The sequence below is a fragment of the Microcaecilia unicolor genome, chromosome 14 (assembly GCF_901765095.1).
Source record: "Microcaecilia unicolor chromosome 14, aMicUni1.1, whole genome shotgun sequence".
Taxonomy (NCBI): domain Eukaryota; kingdom Metazoa; phylum Chordata; class Amphibia; order Gymnophiona; family Siphonopidae; genus Microcaecilia; species Microcaecilia unicolor.
The window spans coordinates 40,790,352-40,816,476 of NC_044044.1; the positions used below are offsets into that span (position 1 = coordinate 40,790,352).

A 26,125-nucleotide genomic window follows, 5' to 3' on the forward strand; every position below is an offset into this window, starting at 1 on the left:
TCCCACTCCCCCCCCAACACACACAGTTTGGTATTTCCATTTTGTGTAGTCTTTTAGTATATTCCTGCTTCTGCATGCTGTAGCCAGGATTCTCAGTTCATGTATTTTGAGAGCATTTTCCAGTTCTTCCAGAATTCTCTTAGGATTTCACTTGTGGTGCATCATATACACAGAAAGTGCTATGTATGCTATAATTTTGTGCTATACTTTCAAAAAGTGCAAAGATTAGTGGATATTCCAAGGAGTAGTACATTTAACAAACAGGAGAATTTTTTTTCACTCAACATATAGTTTTGGTACTCATTACCAGAACAAGTGGTTAAACCAGTGACTGCAGCTGAATTTAAAAAAGGTTTGGACAAATTCCTGGAGGAAAAGTCCCTAAACCATGAGGTAGAACTGGAGAAAGCCACTGCTTATCACTTTTTGGGATTCTGCCAGATATTTGTGGCCTTAACTGACCACTATTGGAAGCAGGATGGACCCTTGTAGGGCAATTTGTGTGTTCAGAACTTACCCAGGGAAGGGAAATGGGACTTGATATACCTACCGCCTTTCTGTGGTTTTTGCAACTACATTCAAAGCGGTTTACATGGTATATTCAGGTTCTTATTTTGTACCAGGCAGTGGCGTAGGAGGTGGGACGGTCCGCCCCGGGTGCACGCCGCTGGGGGAGGGGGGGGGGGTGGGTGTCGACTTTGCTGGTTCACTGTTCTGGGGCAGAGAGAGCAGGGAACCAGCGGAGCCGACGCAGTTCCCAGCGACCTGCACTCGGGGTGGAGCGGCCCTCCCGCCCGTCTTGGTAAGAATGTGCTCGGGAGGGGGGATGAGCAGCGGCGAACCGCCCCGGGTGTCAGCCGCCTTCGCTACGGCACTGGTACCAGGGGCAATGGAGGGTTAAGTGACTCGGCCAGGGTCACAGGGAGCTGCTGTGGGAATCGAACTCAGTTCCCCGGGTTCAAAGTCCACCGCACCCACTAGGCTACTCCCTAGAATCTGCTCTGCTCTGCTGGTGTGTGAGGTTCTGTTTTATTTCGATTAGGCAACAGGGTGGAGATGGTTACCTTCCATTTTTATTTCTTGTCTTACCATTTCCAAAACTAAAAAAAAGTGTTGCAACACTGTGGGTTCTAAAGAGTTGGGTTTTGGGTATTGCGGCTGAATGTGAATGGACTTTTCACTCTCCCTTCCGGAAATTCCTTATCCGCCGCCGAATCCCCTTTTCATTCACAAGCAAAGAAAGGAAATCCAGGGGTGGGCGGAGCTAAAGGACGTAAGCAACGTGACGTGCGTGACGTCCGCTGAAAAACCCCTGCCTGGCCCCCGCTTCCGCCCAGTCTGAGTAAGCAAGCAAAGGGAGACGAGCTCTGCTCGAGGTACATCTCGAGTCAGCCGGAGTAGGTTTTTTTTTTTTTTGTCTTGTCTCCTAGATTAAAGGGCAGCGTGAAGATGAGCCAGAGTATGTTAAGTCTAAAGAGGAGTACGACCAGCGCGGTGCTGCAGCTGAACCTGTACTGCGGCGGCCCGAGCCTGGCAGCGCCCAACGCGCCTCCGACTGCTCTGTGCAAGGGCAAGGTGTGCGCCTGCGCGGAAGGCGAAGGGGGGCCGCTGAGCAGCAGCTGCGCCTCGTGCCGCCGCGCGCAGCCTTTGCCCTCAACTGCCGGCGCGCGCTTCCAACCGTCGCCTCCCGCGCCCTTGGACGAGCTGGACGCTGACGAGGACTCGGGCTCGGACATGAGCGCCACGCCGTTAGCCGCCACAGGGGCCCGCGGCTTCCCGCACTTCTCGGCGCCGGACGAGGACGAAGAAGGGCCGGCGGGGAACCCGTCGCCGCCCGGCACGCCCGAGTCGGACGAGGGCTTCTCGGAGCCGGACGCGGGCTCGGCCTCCCCGGTCACGGACGAGCTCTATCACCGCACCCTGGACGCCGTGACGGATTATTACCAGGTCTTCGCCGGCCGAGCCGGCTCCAAAGGCCTGGTCCTGCTGCGAGGAGGAGGGAGCTGGCAGCACGATAAGCTCTTGGAGACCCTGCGCAGGGTGGGAGACGGAGTCATGGACAAGCACAAGCTGGCCTTCCAGGGTGAGTGAGTGAGCTTAGACCTCTCTTGCGCTTCGGGGGCACACCGGTAGGGGGCGCGGCAGTGGCTTTAGGGCCTTCCAGCCCAGCATCCTGTTTCCAACAGTGGCCGATCCAGGCCAAGATCAAAATTTTAGCATAGTCCACAAATAGTGGATTTTCTCCACTTTAATAACTTTTATACCTCTATTCAGGAAATCTAGACTGCCCCTATTTGACTGTACATTTGTCCTTTAGATTGTAAGCTCCTTGAGCAGGGACTGGCCTTCTATGTTAAATTGTAACCCTAGTAGTGCTTTAGAAATATGGTCTATGGACTTTTCCTTTAGGAAGCCGCCCAAACCTTTTTTTTAAACTCCGCTAAGCTAACTGCCTTTATTTATTTTGTTACATCTGTACCCTGCGCTTTCCCACTCATGGCAGGCTCAATGCGGCTTACATGGGGCAATGGAGGGTTAAGTGACTTGCCCAGAGTCACAAGGAGCTGCCTGTGCCGGGAATCCAACTCAGTTCCTCAGTTCCCCAGGACCAAAGTCCACCACCCTAAGCACTAGGCCACTCCTCCACTTGTACTTGTATCTCACATTTTCCCACAGTGTGGCTTCCATAATGCTAAAAAGGTGGTTACAAAATTTAGATTTCTAGAAGTCTAGTACATGATACAGAATTACAATAAACGCTTAGGTTGCTATAGTAGCTCATCTTCAGGTCGGTGGGTGCTGAACATGTAAAGTCAGTACCGCAACTGGCCCTTAAAGGGGCTCGGATGCCTGCTTTCATCTCCCTTGGAGGCTTAATGGCTGCTAAGTGCAAGCTGGACTCCATAGAAATAGGGGATGGGAGAGGCCTGATCCTCCCCGCTTGCAGGCAGCTGCTCCAGGTGTAGATCTTCAGCTACCAGGAGAACCCTGCTTGTCACAACCCCTAGCTTTAAGTAAAGTAGCCTTTTCTGCAAAGTGGGTGTGCATAAGCAATGTAAATAAATGGGACTTTTGAAGAGAGCTTTTATTCCCCTGTTTTTCTAAAATGCGAGTAGCCTATATATTAGGTGTTAAATTACATATCTCATTGTTTCATGACATATGAAAAACAACAAAGATGTTTGAAGAAGTTGCATTGTTTTTTATTTATTAGGATTTATTTACCACCTCTTTGAAGGAATTCACTCAAGGCAGTGTACATTAAGAATAAGTAGACACAGTAGTAAAAATATTCAAATAACACAAAATATGCTACATTACAATGCCAGCACACTACACCAACGTTTTAATAGACAGCATAGGGTATAAGCAAAGGTGGAACATACAGATAGAGTAACAGGAATAAGAAAATAAGAGATTTTTTTAAAGAGAAAGTACAGCTTTGTCATTCTTGCAGGTGCATACTTAAGGTCCATGTAATTACTGTTCTAAAAGTAGTTACAGCCCTGGTAATTCAAGGGGATGTAAATAGAATTTATTTAGCATGCATTTTGTTGTATAGTGGAGCATGTCTTGAATGCATATAGAAATTAAAATTCAGTTTCATAGTCAAAAGTTGTTTTTTTTTTTTTTCAGTAAGTCTGAGCAGTACAATTTAAGTGTTCACCAATTAAGAGCTGTGCTAAGTCAGTATATAGCTACTTATTGTAAGTGCTGACCCATGTAGCTTGGAATTTAAGATGAAGGAAGTAGAAGCTTTTTTCTGGAATCTTAATTTGTACTTTTCATAACTTGGTTTAGTACTGGAAAAAACTGGAGTTTTGACTGAAATTCCCAAAGGGTACACAAAACATGCAATAATAAGTTAGATTCCATTTTAACTGGCAGACAGCATTTTCAGAGTGATTTAACTAGTCAAGCTCAACTTCTAGAAGAAGTTATACAAATCCCTGAGCCCACTAGGGTCAGAGAAAGTACCTGCATATTATATATGTAAAGTGTAAACTGGTTTGGTTGTAGTCACAGAATGGCAGTATATGAAATCCATGATGACCCTTTACCCCTTCCAAGTTAGTAAGTACAACAAAGCAGGATGGGAGTACATAAGCACCACCATACAGGGACAGAACAAAGGTCCCTTCAAGCCCAGTATCCTGTTTTAAATAGTAGCCAATAAGGTCACAATTTTCTGGCAAAATCCCAAGAGTAAATTGGGATGTTGTTTTGCTTATTTCCTCCCCCACCCCAGGACAAATAAGTCAAACCAAATGCAACAAATCAACATTTGACAGATTTTAATTTTGGTTTTGTTTATTTGTGCTGCTGTTCTAATCCACTCTGGTATGGCTGGCCTTTTTTAATTAATAGATAAAAACCCTTAAAAGGCTGTTTAATTTTATAGGACCCCCTGGCCCCTTCTTAAATGGAAGGTCATTGTAGCCTTTGAGGCTAGAAATAAGTTGGGTGCTCAGTGTATTGATATTTAATTTAGAATTTTAGCAAACGTGTCTTTCACAACCTAGTTAAAATCATGAAAAGAGACTCTTAGCATGCTAGAAAGCAGCCTGGATTCAGAAATGTTGTAACATTATTTTTTTTTTTTACTTCACAGGAATGCTCCGAAAGCTAGACATAAAAAGACAAGAGGATTTAAAATGCATAACCACTGTCGCACACAATGTTTTTAGTGATGGTGTAACAAACTGGGGCAGAATTATCATGCTTATATGCTTTGGAGCACTTGTTGCGAAGCACCTGAAAACCATACAGCTGGAGAACAGCATCAGTATATTAGCACAAACCATTACCGACTTCCTTATGGTATACAATCGGACATGGATCGTTCAGCATAATGGATGGGTGAGTTTGGGACCATTCAAAATAGTGGGGAACAATATCCTGGAAACTTAATTTTCTGTAATTTGTAGAACCTGGTGGCACACCCCGGGAAGGATCCTGATTAATAACCTACTGAGCTATCTAGGAAAGACACAAGTACATTAATTTGAGTACCTTTTATGAAATGTCTTGAAAAATGAAAAATCCAAGTAACATGCTTTCTTTTTGAAGCATCGGTGACACTGCAAATGCCTGATTACTGAGTAGTGGATCGTGTGGTCATATCTAAACTAATAATTTTTTCCTTTCTTATAGGATGGCTGTATTGAATTCTTCCATGTAGAGGATGTAGAAGGTGGCATCAGAAATGTTCTCATGGCATTTGCAGGTGTGGCTGGACTGGGAGCAGGCTTGGCATATCTGATTCGGTGACCTGTACTCACTAATAAAAATGACAATTCAAATCAGCATCTTCTGGTTTGAAGTGAGTATTTGCTGCTGTAACAGTATTTGTTGCCCATGTCGCGCACAACACCTATGAGAGCCCCTGTAGTGCTTTCACCAGTGAGGCACAGAACACAGCAAGTCCAGAAGATGTGTGCCAGTGAGGAGCATCCAAGATGGGACGGGACAAACCTACCCAAAGAATTAAGCTTTGCATTCTGTTTAAGAGACAATGGAGTTTATGGGTTAAGCACCTTGTTTTTGAATGTGAACTGGTGAGCCTGTGTAGATAGGACTGTAATATAGTTGGTGTTAGTTGACTGGTGTATGTAAAAATAAGTCATGCAAATTGTAGGTAAGACCAGGTTAATGGACTGTCACCAGCTGTAGCTTGCTTGACCTTTTAATTTGTGTGCGGGAGCTTTCATGGTTGACAACTTGTTTGGGCTTTTTAGACTGGTCTCAAATGCCTTTTGATAGTAAGATGAGTGACTTACATGTCCTTTTCATTTCATTTGCCTTAATTGTCAGTGGCTGAAGTTGAATTTAATATATTTTTGTAACAAAAGTCTTTAATAGAAATTTGGAGAGCTTTACAAATCGGAATTGGATAGCTTTCTTGCTAGTCAAGGTATTGTAGTGCCATGTTTGTATGAGTGTGGCTGGAATGTTGCTTTTTGGAATATTGAACAGGCTCCTGGTTCACTGCACAGTGATCCTTTCAGCTTGAGTATTTCATACTCGTGTAACTTCAAACAGCCATGGATAGGGTGCTGTTGGATGTGCTACTTACAAGTTGAGTTGCAATAAAGTTCATTGTACATTTGAGAACTGTATAGTTTGTACAAACTGTACATTGTTTTAGACATAGATTCTAAGATCTGTAGCACAAGGGGCTTATCTTCTAAATCACTTTTTTTTTTTTTTTTTTTTTTTGCAGTACTGACATTCTACAAGGTTACCTTTTTAATAAATCACAATTTTGTGTTTAATTCTATCACTTCTCTCCTATGTACCTTGTACTGATGGACAGAGTCAAAATCATGATTGCAGCTTCCCATACGTCATGCTCCATTCAGTGGAGGGTTCTAAACAATTGTCATTTTATACCACAGGCCGGTAGGGAGTGATGGGGAGATCGCCATTCATCATGTTTGTCAAATTCTTTTAATTTAAAATAACACTTTACTGCTATTTCAGTAGTAACCTGCATCAAAACATTACAGGCTTGAATATTTTTACACAAACTAATTATCTTAATATTCATAGATCCTTTCAGTTGGGGGGAGGGGTGTCCAGTTTTATTGTTAGTGCAGGTATAAAAGTCATTGACTGAGTTTTCAGTAGTACACAAGGGGGTTGGGTTACCCCAGTCTTCCACTATGCAACTTGTACTGAATTACAGGAGGGGACACTGTACATTGGAGTTTATTGTACAAGCCTATGGTTTTTATTCCTGTTTGAGCAGGTTGCTTATCTATAAAACAGATTAGCAAGTCTACTGCTGCAGAATATACACTCCAGAAACACCCCATTTTCAGTGAGGAAGTCTTTCATTGGTGACAGTTCTCACATGCTGTTAAGGCACTGAAGCGGTAGGCTTTCCAATATTTAAAGGAATTTCATTGTACCTTGTACATTGCTTGTATGTAATGTAAAAATGAAGCTAAACATGGTGCTATTGATAAACAAGTCTTGTCAATAATAATGTTTTGTCATACTTGTTTTTGTATTATTGGGGCTAGAATGGCCTGTCTCCTATTAGGTGCTAATGATATGGTCTATTCAGTTTGCTCCTGTCAACAATGAAGTTAGCCCAGCTCTAGAACATCCATCATGCCAGTTTCTTCTGTATAGGTTCTCTATGATCTTACTGAACCCTATAAGTTTTTGTCATCAAATCTGGTTGCCTACCCATCTCTCCTAAGCTATTCCAGCTTCAGATTTTTGTGAGGGTTTTTTTTTATGTGTATATCCCCACATACCACCCAAATATAAAGTGGGCAGGTCAGGGGCAGCCCTAGGGAGGAGCCAGCACCTGCATAACTAAGCAGCTTAATTTAGAGCAGTTCAAAAGCTGGCACCCGGCATAGGCAGCTCCTTGTGACTCTGGGCAAGTCACTTAACCCTCCATTGCCTGCCGCATTGAGCCTGCCATGAGTGGGAAAGCACGGGGTACAAATGTAACAAAAAAAAAAACCTGAATATTGGTCTGGTGCCCACATAATTTTTTAAACAGAGCCCCTGGCCTACCTGCATCCCTAGTGGGGGTCATTGGGGGCAGGAGTACAGCCCTTTGCTCCTGCCCCCTTGCAGTGTAATTATAAAATGGCTGCTGTGACCTCTCGTGGTACTCCATGAAATACTGTGAGCTGTTGTGAGAGGTCACGGCAACCATTTTAGAACAGCACCGAAAGGGGCAGGAACAAGGCTGCTGTGCTCCTGCCCCCAACAACCACCAGGGTATAGGTAGGTCTTGGGGAGGAGGGGGTGCTTGTGCAGGGCCTTTCTTGTGTGTGCTTGAGGGGGGGGGCATTGTCAAGTAGGCAAGAGAGGGGACTTGGGGCGAATTTAAAGAGTCCCCGCCCATCCACCTAGAAATATCTCATGATATTCAGTGTCTGTGCTTGCACATGGCCTGGCACTAAATAGCATTTTTAAAAAACACTGACTGCTGCCAGTATTGGTTTCCTAGACTACCCATGCTCTGAAGTCTTGGAATTTATCCTGCCCTATATAGACATATTCCCCCTGATATTCAACTGGGGGCAGTCTTGTAATTGGGGTAGACTGTCTACTATAAGACTAGATTTTATATGGTTATTTTATTTATTTATTGCACTTGTATCCCACATTTTCCCACCCATTTGCAGGCTCAATGTGGCTTACAAAGACCTGTAATGGCAGCGCCATGCCAGGATGGAGAAATACAGTTGGAATTACAATAAGATCAAGGATGACAAAGAAGAATTAAGCAGACAGTTATAGAGCAGCATCATTCAGAGTAAGGTGGAGTGGTGAGGTGTTATAGTTAAGCTGTGGATTCTCGTGGTTATTGCAGGGGGCAGTGTTAACATCCAACATGCTTGGAAGAATAAAGTTTGAGGTGAAGCTACTGTATTCCTAACAGCAACCATTTCTTAAATTTTGGCCTAGCTGGTCTCTCTTATAAAAGTAAACCTCATTAGCTTTGCCTTGCTGAAGCTAAAGGAGTCTTGCTGACTACATCCAGCTAGTGACCCTGTTCTATAATATCTATGCTAATTCTCAGTAACACTGCTGTATAAGTATGGAGTGCAGCTAATATGTTTTCTATTACCCAGGATAAAAAGATGCTCACCTCTGGCTTATCTGCAAGGGTTAATGATAACTTGTGCCTTGCAGGAATGTTTTCTTTTGAAGGTTTTACATATGTTGAATGTATTCACAGACCCGCTGGAGCTATACTATGAGAAGTTAAGAGTACAAAAAACTGTTAAGTGGACTCTTTGAAGGTTAAAAGGAGATACTGTAGTTCTGATCATTCCCCCCCCCCCCCCTCCCAGTTACACCTAATTGGACCTGCAGCACCTCTTCTTGCAATCTTTTCTGTACTTTAACTGTTAATAATGTAGTTCCTTTTCAACTTTTAATGTTGTTTTTATTTTACATAGCTTTGCTGTTTCCTATGAAAAGCAGTATATCCTATATAATTGCACCTCCAACATTCTACGACTGGATGCCTGGATTTGTAACATCCATTCCCACTCATTGCCCCGCCCTCACATCAAAATGTAGTGACGTCAAAGGGTACAACAATGAGGGGGAAGGGAACGCTGGAGGCGCGATGATGTCAGGAGGAGAGAATCATGGGACATCGAGGGGAGGGAGGGAGGAAGGGCAGGTAGAGAATTGATGGACATGGATGGGATGGGAAGACAGTCATAGGCGCCCTGTAGCTCTCGGACGGTACCTCTGCTCCTTCCCGCCCTCAGCTCCCCGATAGACAGCCCTCTTATGTGTTCCTCCCCCCCTGCGCGTGTTTAATCCTTTTACTTTCAGGCGCAGCAACGGTAGTGAAGAGGACAACACAGCAGGCTTGTCTCCAGCTTCTCCCTTCCCTCACACAGTGTCCCGCCTTCTGCGATAATGCATTTCCTGTTTCCGTGAGGGAAGGAAGAAGCTGTGTTGTCCTCTTCACTGCTGTCGCTGTGCCTGAAAGTAAAAGGGTTAAACTTACGGGGGAGGGGGAAGGAACGGAGAGGAGGGCTGTCAGGGAGCTGAGGGCAGAGAAGAGATGACTGGAGGGGAGGGCAAGGGGAGAGATGAGATCATCGCTGGACAGGAGGGGAGGGCAGGGGAGAGAGGAGAATTGCTGGACATGGATGGAGGGGGCAGGGGGGAGCAAATTTGCTGGATATGGATGGAGGAGAGAGCAGGGGAGAATGGAGAGTTGCTGGATATGGGTGGATGGAGGAGAGGGCAGGGGAGAATGGAGAGTTGCTGGACATGGATGGCGGAGAGAGGAGAATTGCTCAACATGGCTGAAAGGAGGGGGCAGGGGAGAGAGGAAATTTGCTGGATATGGGAGAATGGAGAGTTGCTGGACATGGATGGATGACGGGGAGGGAAGTCAGGAAGGAGATGCACATGGAGGGGAGGGAAGAGGGGAGAAATGCTGGACATGGATGGAGTCTGTGTACTCTTTATATTTTTAAAAAATACTATAAAAATCACAAAGATTAAAACAAAAAAAACAACCCACCATAGATAAAACAATCCATATCTCATACCCCTGGAGTATATTACTCATTATACACCCTTCCAAATTATTACTTATCATAACAGAACATTTCTCCTAACGGTTCCCTTAAAAACATAATCACTATTACATGATAACCTTGCTAGTGCCCGTTTCATTTGTGTGAGAAATGGGCCTTTTTTTTACTAGTTATACTATGAAGCTTGTCTTTGATTAGAGTACACAAAGCTCACTCTCTAGAAAAGAGAGGGAAAAGAAACTATCGAGAAAAGCTTCAAGCTGCATCAGCGGCCAATCTACGATCCATGAAGGGATAAATTAAAGAATACATGGTACCTAAGTGGGGATGTCTTGACCTTAACTACCAAGCAAGAAAATGTGGCAGAAAGCTAGAACTAGTTCCCCTTGTTTTGTATGGCCCAGGCTAGATCAAAAAGAATTTCCAAACACATTGCCTGTACATCACATATCTTACAAACAGTATAAGGGAAGTGCTGTTTGGCATAATGAAAGTTTTACACTGAATGGTAGCAGTAAATTTGAGAAACTGAGATCATACGCTACAGGCCCTGGTTTAGGAGTGAGGGTCATGTCCTAGTGTGCACAAACTGCCTGTGCTTTTCTGGTTCACAGTAATAGTTTTTACCCCTACAGTAAGTCTGAGGCCTTACAAGTCTAGTGCTGTTTAAGAAAAAAAGCAGAAAGCCCATAGTTTCTTCGTAGTGGCTTGAGTAGGAAATAGTTTGTGGAGTGGTTCTGTTAAAAATAGTGGAATTCTAGCCCACAGCTTCCTAATGAAATAAATTGCAGGTCTGTTACAGAAAAGTCGAGGGACAGGAACCATTATAAAAGAGAGCAAAACTCTTTAAGGACCTGCTCTATTTCCAGTTCCTTTGATTAGTTCCCAAATGTTTCAACAAAAAGAAGCAATGCCACTCACAAAGAAATTTAAGAAAGCTTTTTTTTCACTAATACTAAAAAAAAGTACCTACTGCAAACGGAACCCAGATCTCAGCTGTGAAGAAAAGTTAACAGATGATAGCACAACTAGTAACGTATTTCCCATACTTGACTGCCTCCACGGTATCATCTTAAACTTCAGTTTTGCATTTCATGCCTCATTCTGCTATAGTTAACTGTCTGTGGCAGGAGCCTGAGAACAAAATATGTAACAGTGGTACTGTCAAGATGATCAGAGACATTAGCATTATATGAGTAACTTCAGTTCCCTGGCCACAGTGGGTAAATTTACTGCATCCACATGAGCTATCGATTATATGCATGTGTAGTTGTAACCCTTCAACAACTGTGTAGAAAGTCAAAATCATTTCCATTTAATATCTTCCTTAACTGTCTTTTAAACCACACCTCTTTCTAGGTGTTGAGAGAAAAGCCTGTGGAGGAACTGAAATCAGTCAGCACATTCTCCGGTCCATCTTGGTCAATATGCCTTTGCTAGCACGATGACCAACTTGAACCAGTAGCAAATGTTCCAGTTTGTATAGATCAAGTTTGTGTTCTTCCATCTTTGAATTTAATCTAGCTTATTTCTTAAATGAAAGCAAAGTTTGATACTCTCTTCCATATAGCAGAGATATGGCAGGTTTAGGAGAAAAAAAAATGTACCTTGAAGGTATGATAACATGTTTTACTTCATGAAAAGAGCCAAAAGCCTTTTGCACAGTAAAAAGCTAGGGAAAGGAAGGGTTAGCTATGGGATTTTATTGTGAACGGAAGACCCAACCATGGACTTCGCTTTAAGAAACGTTCAAATGGGTTTCTTTCCTAATGAAAACACTAAGGTAATTGCTGATGTCCTCTTTATTTTCTTTTATCCTTTTCCAAAATCTATCTGGACATGTTCCAGTTTCAAAATTTTCAATTTCAGTGAACCTGGAGCTGTACTGAGCCAAATCGACAAAGAGTAGTAAATCACTTGGACTTGATAGCATGTACCCTAGGGTAATGAAAGAACTCAAAACGTGAAATTGCTGATCTGTAAAATGTAAAATTGTTAAAATGAACCATAGTACCTTAAGATTGGAGGGTGGCCAATGTAATGCCGATTTTTTTTAAAAAAAGGGTTCCAGGGGTGATTGAGAAATTACAGGCCGGTAAGCCTGATGTCAAGGCTGGGCAAAATAGTGGAAACTATTATAAAGAATAAAATTGTGGAAATTAATGGAACAGAGCATAGCTTCAGCTAAGAGAAGCCTTGCCTTAACCAATTTGCTTAGTTTCTTTCAAGGTGTGAATAAACATGTAGATAAAGATTAACTGGTTGATGTAGTGTATCTAGATTTTCAGGGATGGTAAATAAGACCAAGTATATTATTTCCTTAGCGTCCCTCTGGACCGGCCCAGAATGTGACTGATGGGTTGTGCACGCCTTGCAGCAGGTGGAGACTGAGAAAAAAAACTGTAACTGTAGCAAGCCAATAAAAGCCCTTGCCAGCTAGAGAAAGATCCAGTAATCTCAGTGTCCAGCAGGTGGAAGGTGGTGAGCCCTTCAGTCTCAGTTCTTTTTTTTCTATTTTAATAATTCTTTGTTTTGTTCAATCGACCTGTTAGAGACCAGAGCGATTCGTCTGGTGCTCCAGAGGTTTCTTCATCTGAGAGGTGATGTTGGACAATGCCATCGCGGTAGCATATATCAGTCGGCAAGGAGGGACGAGGAGTCTGCCGTTGGAGCGAGAGGCGTTGCGGAGATCCATCTGGTAGCTTTATCATTGGCTCACGTGGCAGGGGTGCTAAATGTTCAGGCGGATTTTCTCAGTCATCACTGGCTCGATCCCAGAGAGTGGTTGCTAAGTGAAGTGGCGTTTTGGCAACTGGTCAATTGTTGGGGGGTCTCCCAGGATGGATCTGTTTGCCTCCGCCAGCAATGCAAAACTTCCTCTGTTCTTCAGTCGTCGCAAGGATCCCAAAGCGCAGGGCGTGGACGCTCTTCAATCCTGGCCAACCGGTCTAATGTATGCTTTTCGTCCATGGCCTCTGATAAGGCGTCTTGTTCAGAAGGTCGAGACTCACAAGGGACGTCTGATTTTAGTGGCACCGGATTGGCCTCTGAGGCCATGGTATGCTGACGTTCGGCGTCTTCTGGTGGATGTTCCCTTCAAGCTTCCAGTCACGCAAGATCTGTTGTCGCAGGGTCCGGTCATTCATCCGGATCTGGATCGATTTTGTCTTACGGCCTGGCTCTTGAGGGGGCTAAGCTGACTAAGAAAGGTTATTCTGCTCAGGTCATTGCTACTGTGCTTCGCTCTCGTTGCCGTTCTACCTCTTTGAATTATGTGCGCACCTGGAGAATATTTGAGGGATGGTGTAAGGAGTTTAGTCTATCTCCTTTTCTTGCTTCGGTTCCGCAAATTTTGGATTTTTTGCAGCGGGGCTTTGACAAAGGCTTTGCTTTGGCTTCTGTTAAGGTGCAGATTGCGGCTTTGACATGTTTTTGTGGTCGAGTCCAAGGGAGATCTCTAGCTAGTCATCCGGATGTGGTGCGTTTTTTGAAGGGGGTTAATCTCCATCCCCCATCTCAATGTTCTTGCTTCAGCTAGGAGAGTTTCGGAGTTGCAGGTGTTGTCGTGTATATTGCTGTTTTTAGAGTTCTGTTCCGAGCGTGTAGTTTTGCTGCCAGTTCCTTCCTTTCTTCCCAAGGTTGTGACTCGGTTTCATGTTTCTCAGCCGGTGGTATTGCCTGTGTTAGGTTCTGTCTTCAGCTCAGAGGAGCAGCGGCACTTGAAGTGTTTGGATGTCAAATGGGTGTTGAAACACTATATCAAGTCTACTGATGACATTCGGTGATCTGATCGTTTGTTCTGATTGGAGGTTCGCGCAAGGGGTTCATGGCCTCTAAGCCCACTATTTCTCAATGGCTTAAAGAAATGATTGCCTCAGCTTATCTTCTTTCTGGGAAACCTGTTCCAGAGCATGTTAAGGCTCACTCTACAAGAGGTCAGGCAGCCTCTTGGGCAGAGCGTTTGGTGCCTCCGGAAGACATTTGTAGGGCGGCGACCTGGTCATTTTTGCATTCTTTTTCTAAGCACTACTGTTTGGACGTCCTCAGTCGTCGACAGGTTGCTTTCGGAGTGCATGCTTTGTCGGCGGGGCTGCTAGGGTCCCTCCCATATTTTCACTGCTTTACTTCCCATCAGTCACATTCTTTGCCGGCCTTACCTGCTAATTTGCTTTCCTTTAGTCCCTCCGGACCGGCCCAGATACCTCCCTTCAGATATCTGTGTTTTCAGAAGTTGAGAGAGATTTCTTTGTTTGGAGCTGTGTTGCTAGTTTATTTCTGTATTTAAAAACAAAATGTTTTCTGGTTTCCTAAATGTCCTGTTATGCAGGAGCATGATATGTTTGGAGGCACTCACCCTATGTTGGCAATGTGCCGGCGCCTGCTCAGGTTTTTGGATGCACAGGTTATGTATTTCTTCTGTGGCTTTACTTCTGCTTTGGTACTTTATTACTTTCTCTAGCTGGCAGGGGCTCTTATTGGCTCGGTAGAGTCAGTTTTTTTTCTCAGTCTCCACCTGCTGGAAGGCGTGCACAACCCATCAGACACATTCTGGGCCGGTCCGGAGGGACTAAAGGAAAACAAATTAACAGGTAAGGCCTAATTTACCCAATGCCTCTATATCGCTCCATGGTGCACCTCACCTTGAGAATTGTGTTCAATTTTGGTCACCATATCTCAAAAAAAATGTAGCAGAGGAAAAGAAAAAAAAGAGCAACCAAAAAACTACTCTCATTTGAGGAAAGGCTAAAGAGGTTAGGGTGCTGCAGCTTGCAAAAGAGACAACTGAGGGAAGATATGATTGAGGTCTACAAAATCTGAAGTAGAGTAGAATGAGTAGCAGTGAATCAATTTTTGTATTTGATCAAAAAGTTCAAAAGACTAGGGGACCCTCAATGAAGTTACATAGAAGTAATTTTAAAACAAATAGAAGGAAATATTTTTTTACTTAATGAATAGTTAAGCCCTGGAACTTGTTGCTGGAAGATGTGGTTACAGTGGTTAACGTATCTGCGTTTAAAAAAGGTTTGGACAAGTTCCTGGAGGAACAGTCTATATTTGAGATAGACATAGGGAAGCCACTTCTTGTCCCTGTGAGCAGTAGCATGGATATTGCTACTAATTGAGTTTCTGCCAGGTACTTATAATCTGGATTGGCTATTGCTGGAAGCAGGATACTGGGCTAGCTGGACCATTGGTCTGACCCAGTATAGTTATGTTCTTACGTAAAGCTTGGCTATTTAACGTTTCACATTCTGATGTGTCAGGGTTCTGTGTGGAACTGATTGGATTTGTAATGACATTTATTTTTGCATATGACATGAACATTACAGATTTAATCTCCTTTGCAAGTGCTATCTGCTTTGGAAGGTATACTTTCCTAATACACATTGTCAATTTTTAAACAGTGCCCACTATAAGAAGATATAAGTTACTACAGGATTGGGTTTTTCAAAGAAACCAAATGTGTCTGGTATATCGAGCCTGTAATGAGTGCTTCTCTTCTTTATATCATTTATTTAACACACTTTCGGTGTGGTTTTATACTGACATAAGAACATTTACTATCTGACTTACCGAAAGTGGTTTAGGTATGCCTTTAATGGAGCCAATACACATTACAATTTGGCGATTTATAAAACTAAAATTTTAAAAAGCAATTTACATTTATGTAAAAATAAAATCATTTTGGAAATTGATGTTTAGTATAATATGATCTGCATTCTGGAATTCCCTTAAAGTCTTGTAAAAAATGTATGTGTTTCAGTCAGCTTTTAAGGTCTCCTAACAAACTGGACTGCTTTAACCCTGGGATCCTGCAAGATATAGTAGGCTTGTCTTATCTTTTCTAGGCAGTCGATCAAATAAATACAGCCTTGAACCTAAAATCAAACGGGGCTTATAGTGGCTGTTATGGAAACCTATTTTAATGTCTGGCTGCTGAAATCATGAGATTGGAGGGTTTAGTGAGCCAGTAAACATGGTATTATATTAGCTTGCATCAAGCGTGTGAACCAACCACTTCAGCTGTAAAAGTTCTTGCTTTGCTGGTAAAACCAGGATGTCCAAAGATAGGATGGGTGAGGCACAGCATCTCTCATTCTCCAGTAACACGGTACCGCCCATGCTCTCTCTGTTAATCATTCAGCTATTTACATGGATAGAATTTTAATTTCCTTGGAAGCTATGGCAATTCCACAGGCACAGATCATTAATGGCCTTAATTCAATGGACAACATATTTATTTGTCAGTCTTTTCTCTTACCTAAAGTCCAATATTTGACATTAAATTCTAGTGGTACAAATCCATTTTTATTAAATTTTACCCTAACAATCTTGGAGAAGGGCAATATAAAAACCCCCCAAACAAACGCTTTGGTCTTTGGCTAAACTAAAATACTTGTTCATATATATGAAATCTGACAACTATGATATAAACTAGATTTTTTTAAAAAGTATAGATAAATATGAAATAGGATGGGGAGATTCTCCTCAGCTGGTGTTTTGTGAGAAAAGGTTTGATGGTACCAGCTTTGTAAATGATGGGTAATGTTCTACATTAAAGGCCATAATTATATGCAATTGTGAGCTTGCCAGTCTGGTTTGGTGAAGAGGAAGCACATCACTCAGCTTGCAAATCAATGTTTTTACTCTTTGGTTTTCCCCTTCATTAACGTGGTACTTTTCAGTCTATGTGGCTTTTAGAAATTAGGGCACTTGTGGTCTTACCATCCTACTGCATTTTTTTCGATAAGACCAGCACTCAGAGTTAAAGCTTTAGACTAAGACCCAACCCATCAAGCTTTACATTATTATACAACCAGTTTATGTTTTGGACCATATGGACCACACGTGCCTCGCAGAACCAACGGAATCTGCTTGTCAGGATATGTACACCTGTATGGATGCCATGGATAAAGAAAACCTTTTTTCTATTTTGTGGCTATCTTTATTATAAAGCCCTCAGAGACCGATAAAGGTGAAAATCAGTTTAGGTTCAGAGGGGGAGTTTTAGGTGACCATTAATGTAAGAAGCTTTGGACAAGTTTGGCTAATATAGTGGATGACAGCAGATAATGACCCATCAAGTTTGCCCAGTAAGATGCTGATGGTTGCAACTGCAGCTCCATACATGTTACACCTTACCCTCATCCCCTTGCCCCCCCCCCTTCTTTTAGGGCAGTGGGTTTTCAACCTTCTGCTGAGACACACCTGGAAAACTATATTCATATGTGTGACACATTAAATGTGAGTTACCAGAAGGAGAGAGAGTTAAAAAAAACTGGGTTCTCAAGCCATCTCCTTCGTGGCAGGAATCATATTCACAGCAGTGAAGCAAGACCCCATATATCTGGGTCAGGCTTGCAGCAGTGATCACAGTCACAGAAGAAGGAGCAGGGGCCCATGTTTCTGGGCCAGGCTGGTAGTATTGGAGGAAAGGATGCATTTCCTACCTGGGCTGGTGGCAGGCAGGATACAGTGGTGCTGGTGGATGGGAGGGGGCAAATAGGAGTGCAACATTTCCAGCTTGGGTTGGTGGTAACACTTTATCATTGACAATCAGGGGAAGTAGAAATAGTGAATGGATATGGGGATTCCTGCTCTGTGCCCTCCACAGCATGCAGGCACTAATTGATTCTGGTTTTGTGCATCTCCCTCCTTTTATCTTTTTACTAGATAACTCACTTGCATTAAAAATTGATGGATCTATTGAACTCAGGAGCGGCCTAGAATTGGATGAGCTAAATATGTTAATAAAGCTTAGGGGCTGTTCGCATTTTTTTTATATTTTAGGGCAGGATCAAAGAGAGAAAAAAATGATATTAAAAACATTCTCCGAGGACAAGCAAGCATAATATTGTCTCATGTGGGTGACTTCATTCATGGAGCTCGGTATAGACAGTGACATAGTGCACTGTCACTTTACTACGACTACTACTCATCATTTCTATAGCGCTACTAGATGTACGCAGCGCTGTACACCTGAACATGAAGAGACAGTCCCTCTGCAACAGCTTACAATCTAATTAGGACAGACAAACAAGAGATAAGGGGATGATGAAATAAGGGTTCTGAACAAGTGAATAAGGGTTAGGAGTTAAAAGCAGCATTAAAAAGGTCGGCTTTTAGCTTATATTTGAAGACGGCCAGAGATGGAGCTTGACATACCGGCTCAGGAAGTCTATTCCAGGCATATGTTGCAGCAAGATAAAAGGAACGGGGTCTAGAGTTAGTGGTGGAGGAGAAGGGTGCAGATAAGAGAGATTTCCCCAGTGAACGGAGTTCCCGGGAAGGAATGTAGGGTGAGATGAGAGTGGAGAGGTACTGAGGAGCTGCAGAGTGAATGCACTTATAAGTCAATAAGAGGAGTTTGAACTGTATGCGGAAATGGATAGGAAGCCAGTGAAGTGACTTGAGGAGAGGGCTAATATGAGCATAACGACAATGGCGGAATATTAGTCGTGCAGCAGAATTTTGAACAGATTGAAGAGGAGAGAGATGGCTAAGTAGGAGACCTGTGAGAAGTAAGTTGCAATAGGCTATAGAGGAAGATACAACAGGTTTTAGCAGTCTGCTGAATATGTGCAGAGACAGAGAGGGAGGAGTTGAAGATGACCCCAAGGTTACGAGCTGATGAGACAGGAAGGATGAGAGCGTTATCCACAGAAATAGAGAATGGGGGAGGAGGAGAGGTTGGTTTAGGGGGAAAGATAAGAAGCTCAGTCTTGGTCATGTTTAGTTTCAGATGGCGCTGAGACATCCAAGCAGTAATGTCAGACAGGCAGGCTGATACTTTGGCCTGGATTTCGGCTGAGATTTCTGGTGTGGAGAGGTAGATCTGGGAGTCTTCAGCATAAAGATGATACTGAAAACCATGGGATGAGATCAGAGTACCAAGGGAAGAAGTATAGATGGAGAAAAGAAGAGGTCCCAGGACAGATCCCTGAGGTACACCAACTGACAGTGGGATAGAAGTAGAGGAGGATCCACTAGAGTATACACTAAAGGTACGCTGGGAGCGATAAGAAGAAAACCAGGAAAGAACAGAGTCCTGAAATCCAAGTGAGGACAGCATATCAAGGAGTAGGCTGTGATCAACAGTGTCAAAAGCAGCAGATAGATCGAGAAGGATGAGGATAGAATAGAGACCTCAGCAGATAGATCGAGGAGGATAGAATAGAGACCTTTGGATCTGGCCAGGAACAGATCATTGGAGACTTTAGCAAGCGCTGTTTCAGTTGAATGAAGGGGGCGAAAGCCAGATTGAAGTGGATCAAAAATAGCTTGAGATGAAAGAAAGTCAAGGCAACGGCGGTGAACAGCACGTTTAAGTATCTTGAATAGGAAAGGGAGGAAGGAGATGGGGCAATAGTTGGAAGGACAGGTAGGGTCCAATGAAGGTTTTTTAAGGAGTGGTGTGACTACGGCATGTTTGAAGGCATCAGGAACAGTTGCAGAAAGTGAAAGATTGAGGATATGACAGATAAAAGGGATGACAGTAGGAGAGATAGTGTTAAGTAGATGGCTGGGAATAGGATCAGAGGAACAGGTAGTTAGTTTCGAGGAGGAAAGAAGATGTGTAGTTTCCTCTTCAGTGATTTCAGAAAAGGAAGAAAAGGAGGCAGAGGTTGGAGGGTTGAGAGAATGGACTAAGGGGAGGAGAGGTGGAGGTGACCTGGTTGAGAATTCAAGTTTAATCTTGTGAACCTTATCATGAAAGTACTCAGCCAGAGTCTGGGGGGAAAGTGAAGGGGGAGTTGGAGGTGAAGGCACTTTGAGGAGACAGTTCAGTGTGGCAAAGAGACGTCGAGGGTTTGAGCCAAGAGAATTTGTCAACTGGATGTAATAGTCCTGTTTGGCAAGTAAAAGAGCAGACTGGAAGGAGGTCTGCAAGAATTTGAAGTGTATGAAATCAGCATGGGTACGCGATTTCAGCCAGAGGCGTTTGGCAGATCGGGCACAGGAACGTAGGTAGCGGATTCTAGAGGTCAGCCAAGGCTGGGGTTTGGTACGTTTTACAGAACAGGGAATGGGAGGAGCGAGAGTATCCAGAAAAGAGAATAGTATTATAGGAAGAGACAGGCTCATTGACAGACTTGGATAACATAGTGGTAGAGAAGAGATTTGAAACACTGGAGGACAGAGTAGAAGGGTCAATAGCCTGAAGACTGGGGAGGAGGGTGTTTAAGTGTGAAAGATCAGATGATGGTCAGAGAGGGGAAGAGTTGAGGCACAGAAACTGGAGAGTGAGCAGTTTGAGAAGAGGATAAGATCAAGACAGTGGCCATTCTGGTGAGTGGGGGCAGTGGAGCACAGTTGAAGACTGAAAGAGGATGTTAAAGCAAGAAACTGAGAAGTATAAGAGTCAGAGGGATCATTAACATGAATGTTAAAATCCCCAAGATTGAGGAAGGAGATGAAGGTTCAAGAAAGAAGGAAAGCCAGGCATCAAAGTCAGTGAGAAAGGAAGAAAGGGACTTATCAGGGGGTTGATAAATGACTGCTACTCGGAGAGGCAGAGGAGCAAATGGATGGAGTGGACTTCGAAGGAAGAAAAACAGTGAAACTGAGGAGGAAGAAGAGGTTGAAATCTACAAGAGGGTGAAAGTAGTAGCCCGACACCACCTCTGCGGCCAACCGGTCGAGGAGTATGGGAGAAAAGATAACATCCATGGCATAGGGCCGCGACTGAAGAAGAGTCTTCAGGGTAAAGCCAAGTTTCAGTTAGGGCAAGCAAATTAGATTGGAGATATCATGGTGTGGCTTGCACAAATAGGATGAGAGCTGATGTGGAGGTCCAGGATTGCCATTAATGTCCCCAGTGGAGAGCAGGAGAAGGAGCAAGAGAGGCAAAGCCCCCACCGTGCTTGCGCAGGTGCCTTCCTGCCTGAAGCTCGAGTGTGGGACCAGCAGTCTTGCATTTTTCATGGAGCAGTGAAGTTGGATTTCTAATCTCAGCGTGTCAATCTTTCCGTATTTTCAATGTCGTATTATTTTTCTTATTGTTAAATGTAACCAAAAAATATATATTTTTTTCAAATTCTTTTTTCATTTTTCAGCCTTTGGGGCCTCTACAGCCGCATGCTAGGAGGGAGCCGATTGAGTGCTCGCCCACTCGTGCTGTGGGAGAGCTGAGATATAAAAGTGCCAAACACGAGGTGACAGTGACGAAGGAGAGCGGATGAACGAGGCAGCTCCTGACGGAGTGGAGTACGGGAATTGCCTCTGAGGACGCTGTCCACCTAGCCTGGGTGACTTCAGCATAAATACCAGACTCTTGTCATTGAAATAATCAGAAATTGCCTGTGTGGAAAAATGTAAGGCAGATCTCCTGCTCATTTTACATGATGTGAGATGTTATGCCATTGCTTAGAGATTTTGATCTTATTTTCGTTCTAATTTTAGCAAAGTCTACCTCCGTCCTGTAGAGTTTTGCACACCTTGCATTTTAATTGAGCATTCAACTGCCTTATTTATCCCCCTCCTGAATATTAAATGTACATGTGCCTTTATTTCTACACTCTTCTCCTTTGAGCCATATTAACCCCTCCTTCCTCCCCCCCATTTGCTAACATACCCATTTTACCTTTAGCACCTTTGAGGAAAAAACGGGGTTTGTAGGCAACACGTGCCCTCACAGACATATTGCTGAACTTTGTTCTCAAATAGACACAACAAAATGATTATCACCAAATTAATTCTAATAACCTACACACTATCCCTTATACACCAAACACTAACCACCCCCCCCCCCCCCCACCAACAGCATACCCACAATACTTAACCTCTTCAGATTACCCAGGCACAACACACTTCACCAGAACAGCAACAATCAAAACAATGAAAAAACCACCCCATGAGGACAAACACATCACAAAGGAAAGGACATAATAAACCTACACAACAAGAGAACAGACAACTTAAGAAAATCACCAAAAGTACCAACATAAAAAACCCCTACCAAACAATTCAAGTGGGATACATAAATGCCAGCTCAGTAGTAAATAAAGCAACAACACTAACTGACTGGATTATGGCAGACAACCTTGACCTAGCACTCATCAGCGAAACCTGGATCCACGATCACAAGGACCCCATAATCCTAGATCTTTGCCCCGCAGGCTACAAAATTACACACTGGACAAGGAAAGAAAAAAGAGGAGGTGGAATAGCACTAATCTATAGATCCCTCTTCACCGTAACAACAACTGCTGAGTCTATAACACCAAAACTCTGCTTCTTGCTGGCCTCCCACTTAGTCACCTCTCCCCTCTCCAGTCGGTTCAAAACTCTGCTGCCCGTCTCATCTTCCGCCAGGGTCGCTTTATTCATACTACCCCTCTCCTCAAGACCCTTCACTGGCTCCCTATCCGTTTTCGCATCCTGTTCAAACTTCTTCTACTAACCTATAAATGTACTCACTCTGCTGCTCCCCAGTATCTCTCCACACTCGTCCATCCCTACACCCCTTCCCGTGCACTCCGCTCCATGGATAAATCCTTCTTATCTGTTCCCTTCTTTACTACTGCCAACTCCAGACTTCGCGCCTTCTGTCTCGCTGCACCCTACGCCTGGAATAAACTTCCTGAGCCCCTACGTCTTGCCCCATCCTTGGCCACCTTTAAATCTAGACTGAAAGCCCACCACTTTAACATTGCTTTTGACTCGTAACCACTTGTAACCACTCACCTCCACCTACCCTCCTCTCTTCCTTCCCATTCACATTAATTGATTTGATTTGCTTACTTTATTTATTTTTTGTCTATTAGATTGTAAGCTCTTTGAGCAGGGACTGTCTTTCTTCTATGTTTGTGCAGCGCTGCGTATGCCTTGTAGCGCTATAGAAATGCTAAATAGTAGTAGTAATAGTAACTCAAAATTGCATCAGTTAGAATCCACCATGCTACCTTGCTCGACCAGCTAAACGTGGTCCTGTTTTATAGACCACCAGGAAACTGGCAAGAAAGCCAGTCAAACTTTATGGATTTTATATCGAATACATGTATATCCAACTCCAATTTACTCATAATAGGTGACATAAACCTACACCTGGAAGACCCTAATGCAGCCAATACACGGGATTGCAAAGACTTCCTACAATTATGGGACCTTAACTTGCCTTACATACAAGCTACACATGTCAAAGGACACACAATTGACCTCATTACCTACAAACTATCCTTAGACTCAAACCTTATACTAACATGGTATGGACGGCCATACCATGGTCAGTCCACCATAAATTAAACGCAGCCTACAATGGCGGCAAAAAGACACGCAACCTAAGCAAGAATGCACAACCTACACCACTAGAGGACAGATTGATCCTGTTACATTCTGGCAACAGATCTACAAAAATGAATGGATAGCACAAACAGACTCCAAACACTATCTCCAAAACTGGGATGACAGATGCAGGAACATACTAGACGACATTGCACCACTACAAACAAGAACCACGCGAAGACACAGCTCAATACCTTGGCTCAACGAAGAACTGAAAAAACTAAAAAAACAAGTCAGGAGACTTGAACGCGCATGGCAAAAAAACAAAAAATGAACATACACTCAAAGCCTGGAAACAAATGCAAAGAAAATACAAATATATAATAAGACACACCAAAAGAGCATACTACAAAACCAAAATAGAACCAGACTACAAAGACGCACATAAACTCTACCAAATCGTGAATAAACTAATAAACACCACACTGGTTACCACAGCCAGCACAGACACCCCGTCAGCAGACTAACTTGCCAAATACTTTAATGAGAAAATTACTAAACTTCGATCCACACTACCACTCAATACCACTGATGACGAAAAATTTATGGATTGCCTATACCCTACTCCTGGTGAATACCCAGCAGACCGAACCCTTCAATCTATTAACCAAAGAAACCATCACTCAAGCACTCAACACATTTTGCAAAACCCATTCCAAACTGGATATCTGCCCCAGTAATCTAATAAGGTTCACCCCCAAACGCTTCATAACATACCTCAAGTCACAGCTGAACCACATGCTACAACACGGACTTTTCCCCAAGGACAAAGGAAATATATTACTTACACCCATACCCAAAGACACTCTCACACTGTGTCTTACATACGCATTTGCACACACATTCACATTCTCACACACACACTGACTCTCTCACAGACACACTCGCACCCAGACTCTCTCTCTCTCACTCTCACACACTGTATGTCTCACACTGTATCACATTCACTCTATGTGTCACACAGTCACTCACACACTCTCTTGGTCTCATACACTCAGTCTCACAGAGAGTCTGTATCTCACACACACTCTCTCGCACACACTGTATCTGTGTGAAACACACTCTCACACTGTGTCTCACATACGCACTTGCACACACTCTCATTCTCACACACACACACTCTCTCTCACAGACACACTTGCACCCAGACTCACTCTCTCTCACTCACACACACACACACACACTCGCACATTCACTCTCTCTCTCACACACAGTCACTCTCACATACACTCTCTCAAACATACACACTCCGAGGAAAACCTTGCTAGCGCCCATTTCATTTGTGTCAGAAACGGACCTTTTTTACTAGTTTACTATCTATCTATCTATCTATCTATCTATCTATCTATCTATCTATCTATCTATCTATCTATCTATCTATCTATCTATATACTTGAAGTCTCTAATATAGTGTGTTCTCTCCTTTGCAGACTTCCCTTCTCCTGAGAAGGCTACTGAGTTTCTCAGACTCTACAGGAAACTTTAAGATTGTCGCAAATATCTGGCAAGACACACCTTTGATGCCTGTGACATCTCTTCTCACATCTCCGCTTTAGGAGTAGCAATGAAATGTTTTTTCCTGGCTCAGAGTTTCTGATCGAAAATCTGTAGTTTAAGAATGTCTAGCAAATATCCCTTGTCGTGCAGACAACTTGTTTGGTGACAAAGTCGAGGAAGTAGCCAACTTAATTTTAAAAAACATACAGATACTATTAAAACTCTCTACCGCTTCTAGAAGATTTTCAGGAGAATTTAAACACTCTAGTACTACTACTCCACCCCTTCCTTAAAGGTCTGCGTCCCAGTGCACATGCCTGTGACAGCAACAGGGACAGAAGTCACAAGCCCCTTCTCAACCTAAACAGCAACCCAGTTTTTGACTCCTTACTAGAGAGCATTGCCACCATTCAGTTGTCCATTTCAACCAACCTACCAGTGAGAGGCTGGCTGATATTCTTTCAAGAGAGGTGGCTCCTCATAACCTCTGACCATTGGGTACTTCGGATCATGATATTCTATCAAGAGAGGTGGCTCCTCATAACCTCTGACCATTGGGTACTTCGGATCATTCAGCACAGTTATACTCTGCGTTGAGAAAGAAATCTCCCGACCGTCCACCTAAAAAGTCTCATTTTAACTCTCCAAATTATGGTACTTCTGGAAGAGATGTCGACCCTCCTCCGGCAAAATGCAATAGAATCAGTCCCTCTGCCAGAGAGGGGTTGAGGGTTTTAGTGCTGATATTTTTTCATACCAAAAATGATGGGGGGAATTCAACCGATTCGCAACCTCTGGGTTTTGAACAAATACCTACTCAAAAATTTTGCATGGTTTCCTTGGGTCACATCTCCCTATGATCCAACTCAACGACTTGCTCTCTTGATCTAAAAGAGACATACACCCACATATCCATCCATTATTCCTGCTCACAGGAAATTTCTGCATTTCCACTGTGGGTCTGCATTATCAATACAAAGTCTTGCCTGATAGCGGTGGCTGCAGTGCTTTGCAGGTGGGGTATACATGTCTTCCCTACCTCGACAACTGGTTGATCAAGGCAGCCTCTCAACAGTCAATGCACACTTCCATTCTCTCTGCCATATGACTCCTAGAGCTCCTGGGATTGTAATAAATTACCCTAAATCACATCTTCAAAAGGTTCAGACCTTGCAGTTCATCTGGGTTTTCCTGGACAGGGTTGAGCATTTCTCTCACAACTGCTCTCAGTCTGAGAGTAGACGATATAGTGCATCTCGCCACTCAAATTTCCAGTTCAAAACAAATTTCTGTTTGTCAGA

The 26,125-nt window shown here is 43.4% G+C and overlaps 1 protein-coding gene across 1 annotated transcript; it reads left to right on the forward strand.

The window, feature by feature from the left end:
- Positions 1–1,342: 1,342 nt before the first annotated feature.
- Positions 1,343–6,991, forward strand: MCL1 (MCL1 apoptosis regulator, BCL2 family member). Its single transcript, XM_030187306.1, has 3 exons — positions 1,343–2,083; positions 4,613–4,860; positions 5,155–6,991. The coding sequence occupies exons 1-3, from the start codon at positions 1,450–1,452 to the stop codon at positions 5,269–5,271; spliced, it is 999 nt and encodes a 332-aa protein (XP_030043166.1). The 5' UTR covers positions 1,343–1,449; the 3' UTR covers positions 5,272–6,991.
- The last annotated feature ends 19,134 nt before the right edge of the window (positions 6,992–26,125 follow it).

Bases quoted from the DNA above. Each gene is read 5' to 3' on its own strand.
- MCL1 (XM_030187306.1), top strand. From the start codon at position 1,450: ATGAGCCAGAGTATGTTAAGTCTAAAGAGGAGTACGACCAGCGCGGTG. The intron at 2,084-4,612 runs GTGAGTGAGTGA...TTTACTTCACAG, and splicing joins GCACAAGCTGGCCTTCCAGG to GAATGCTCCGAAAGCTAGAC. The intron at 4,861-5,154 runs GTGAGTTTGGGA...CCTTTCTTATAG, and splicing joins TCGTTCAGCATAATGGATGG to GATGGCTGTATTGAATTCTT.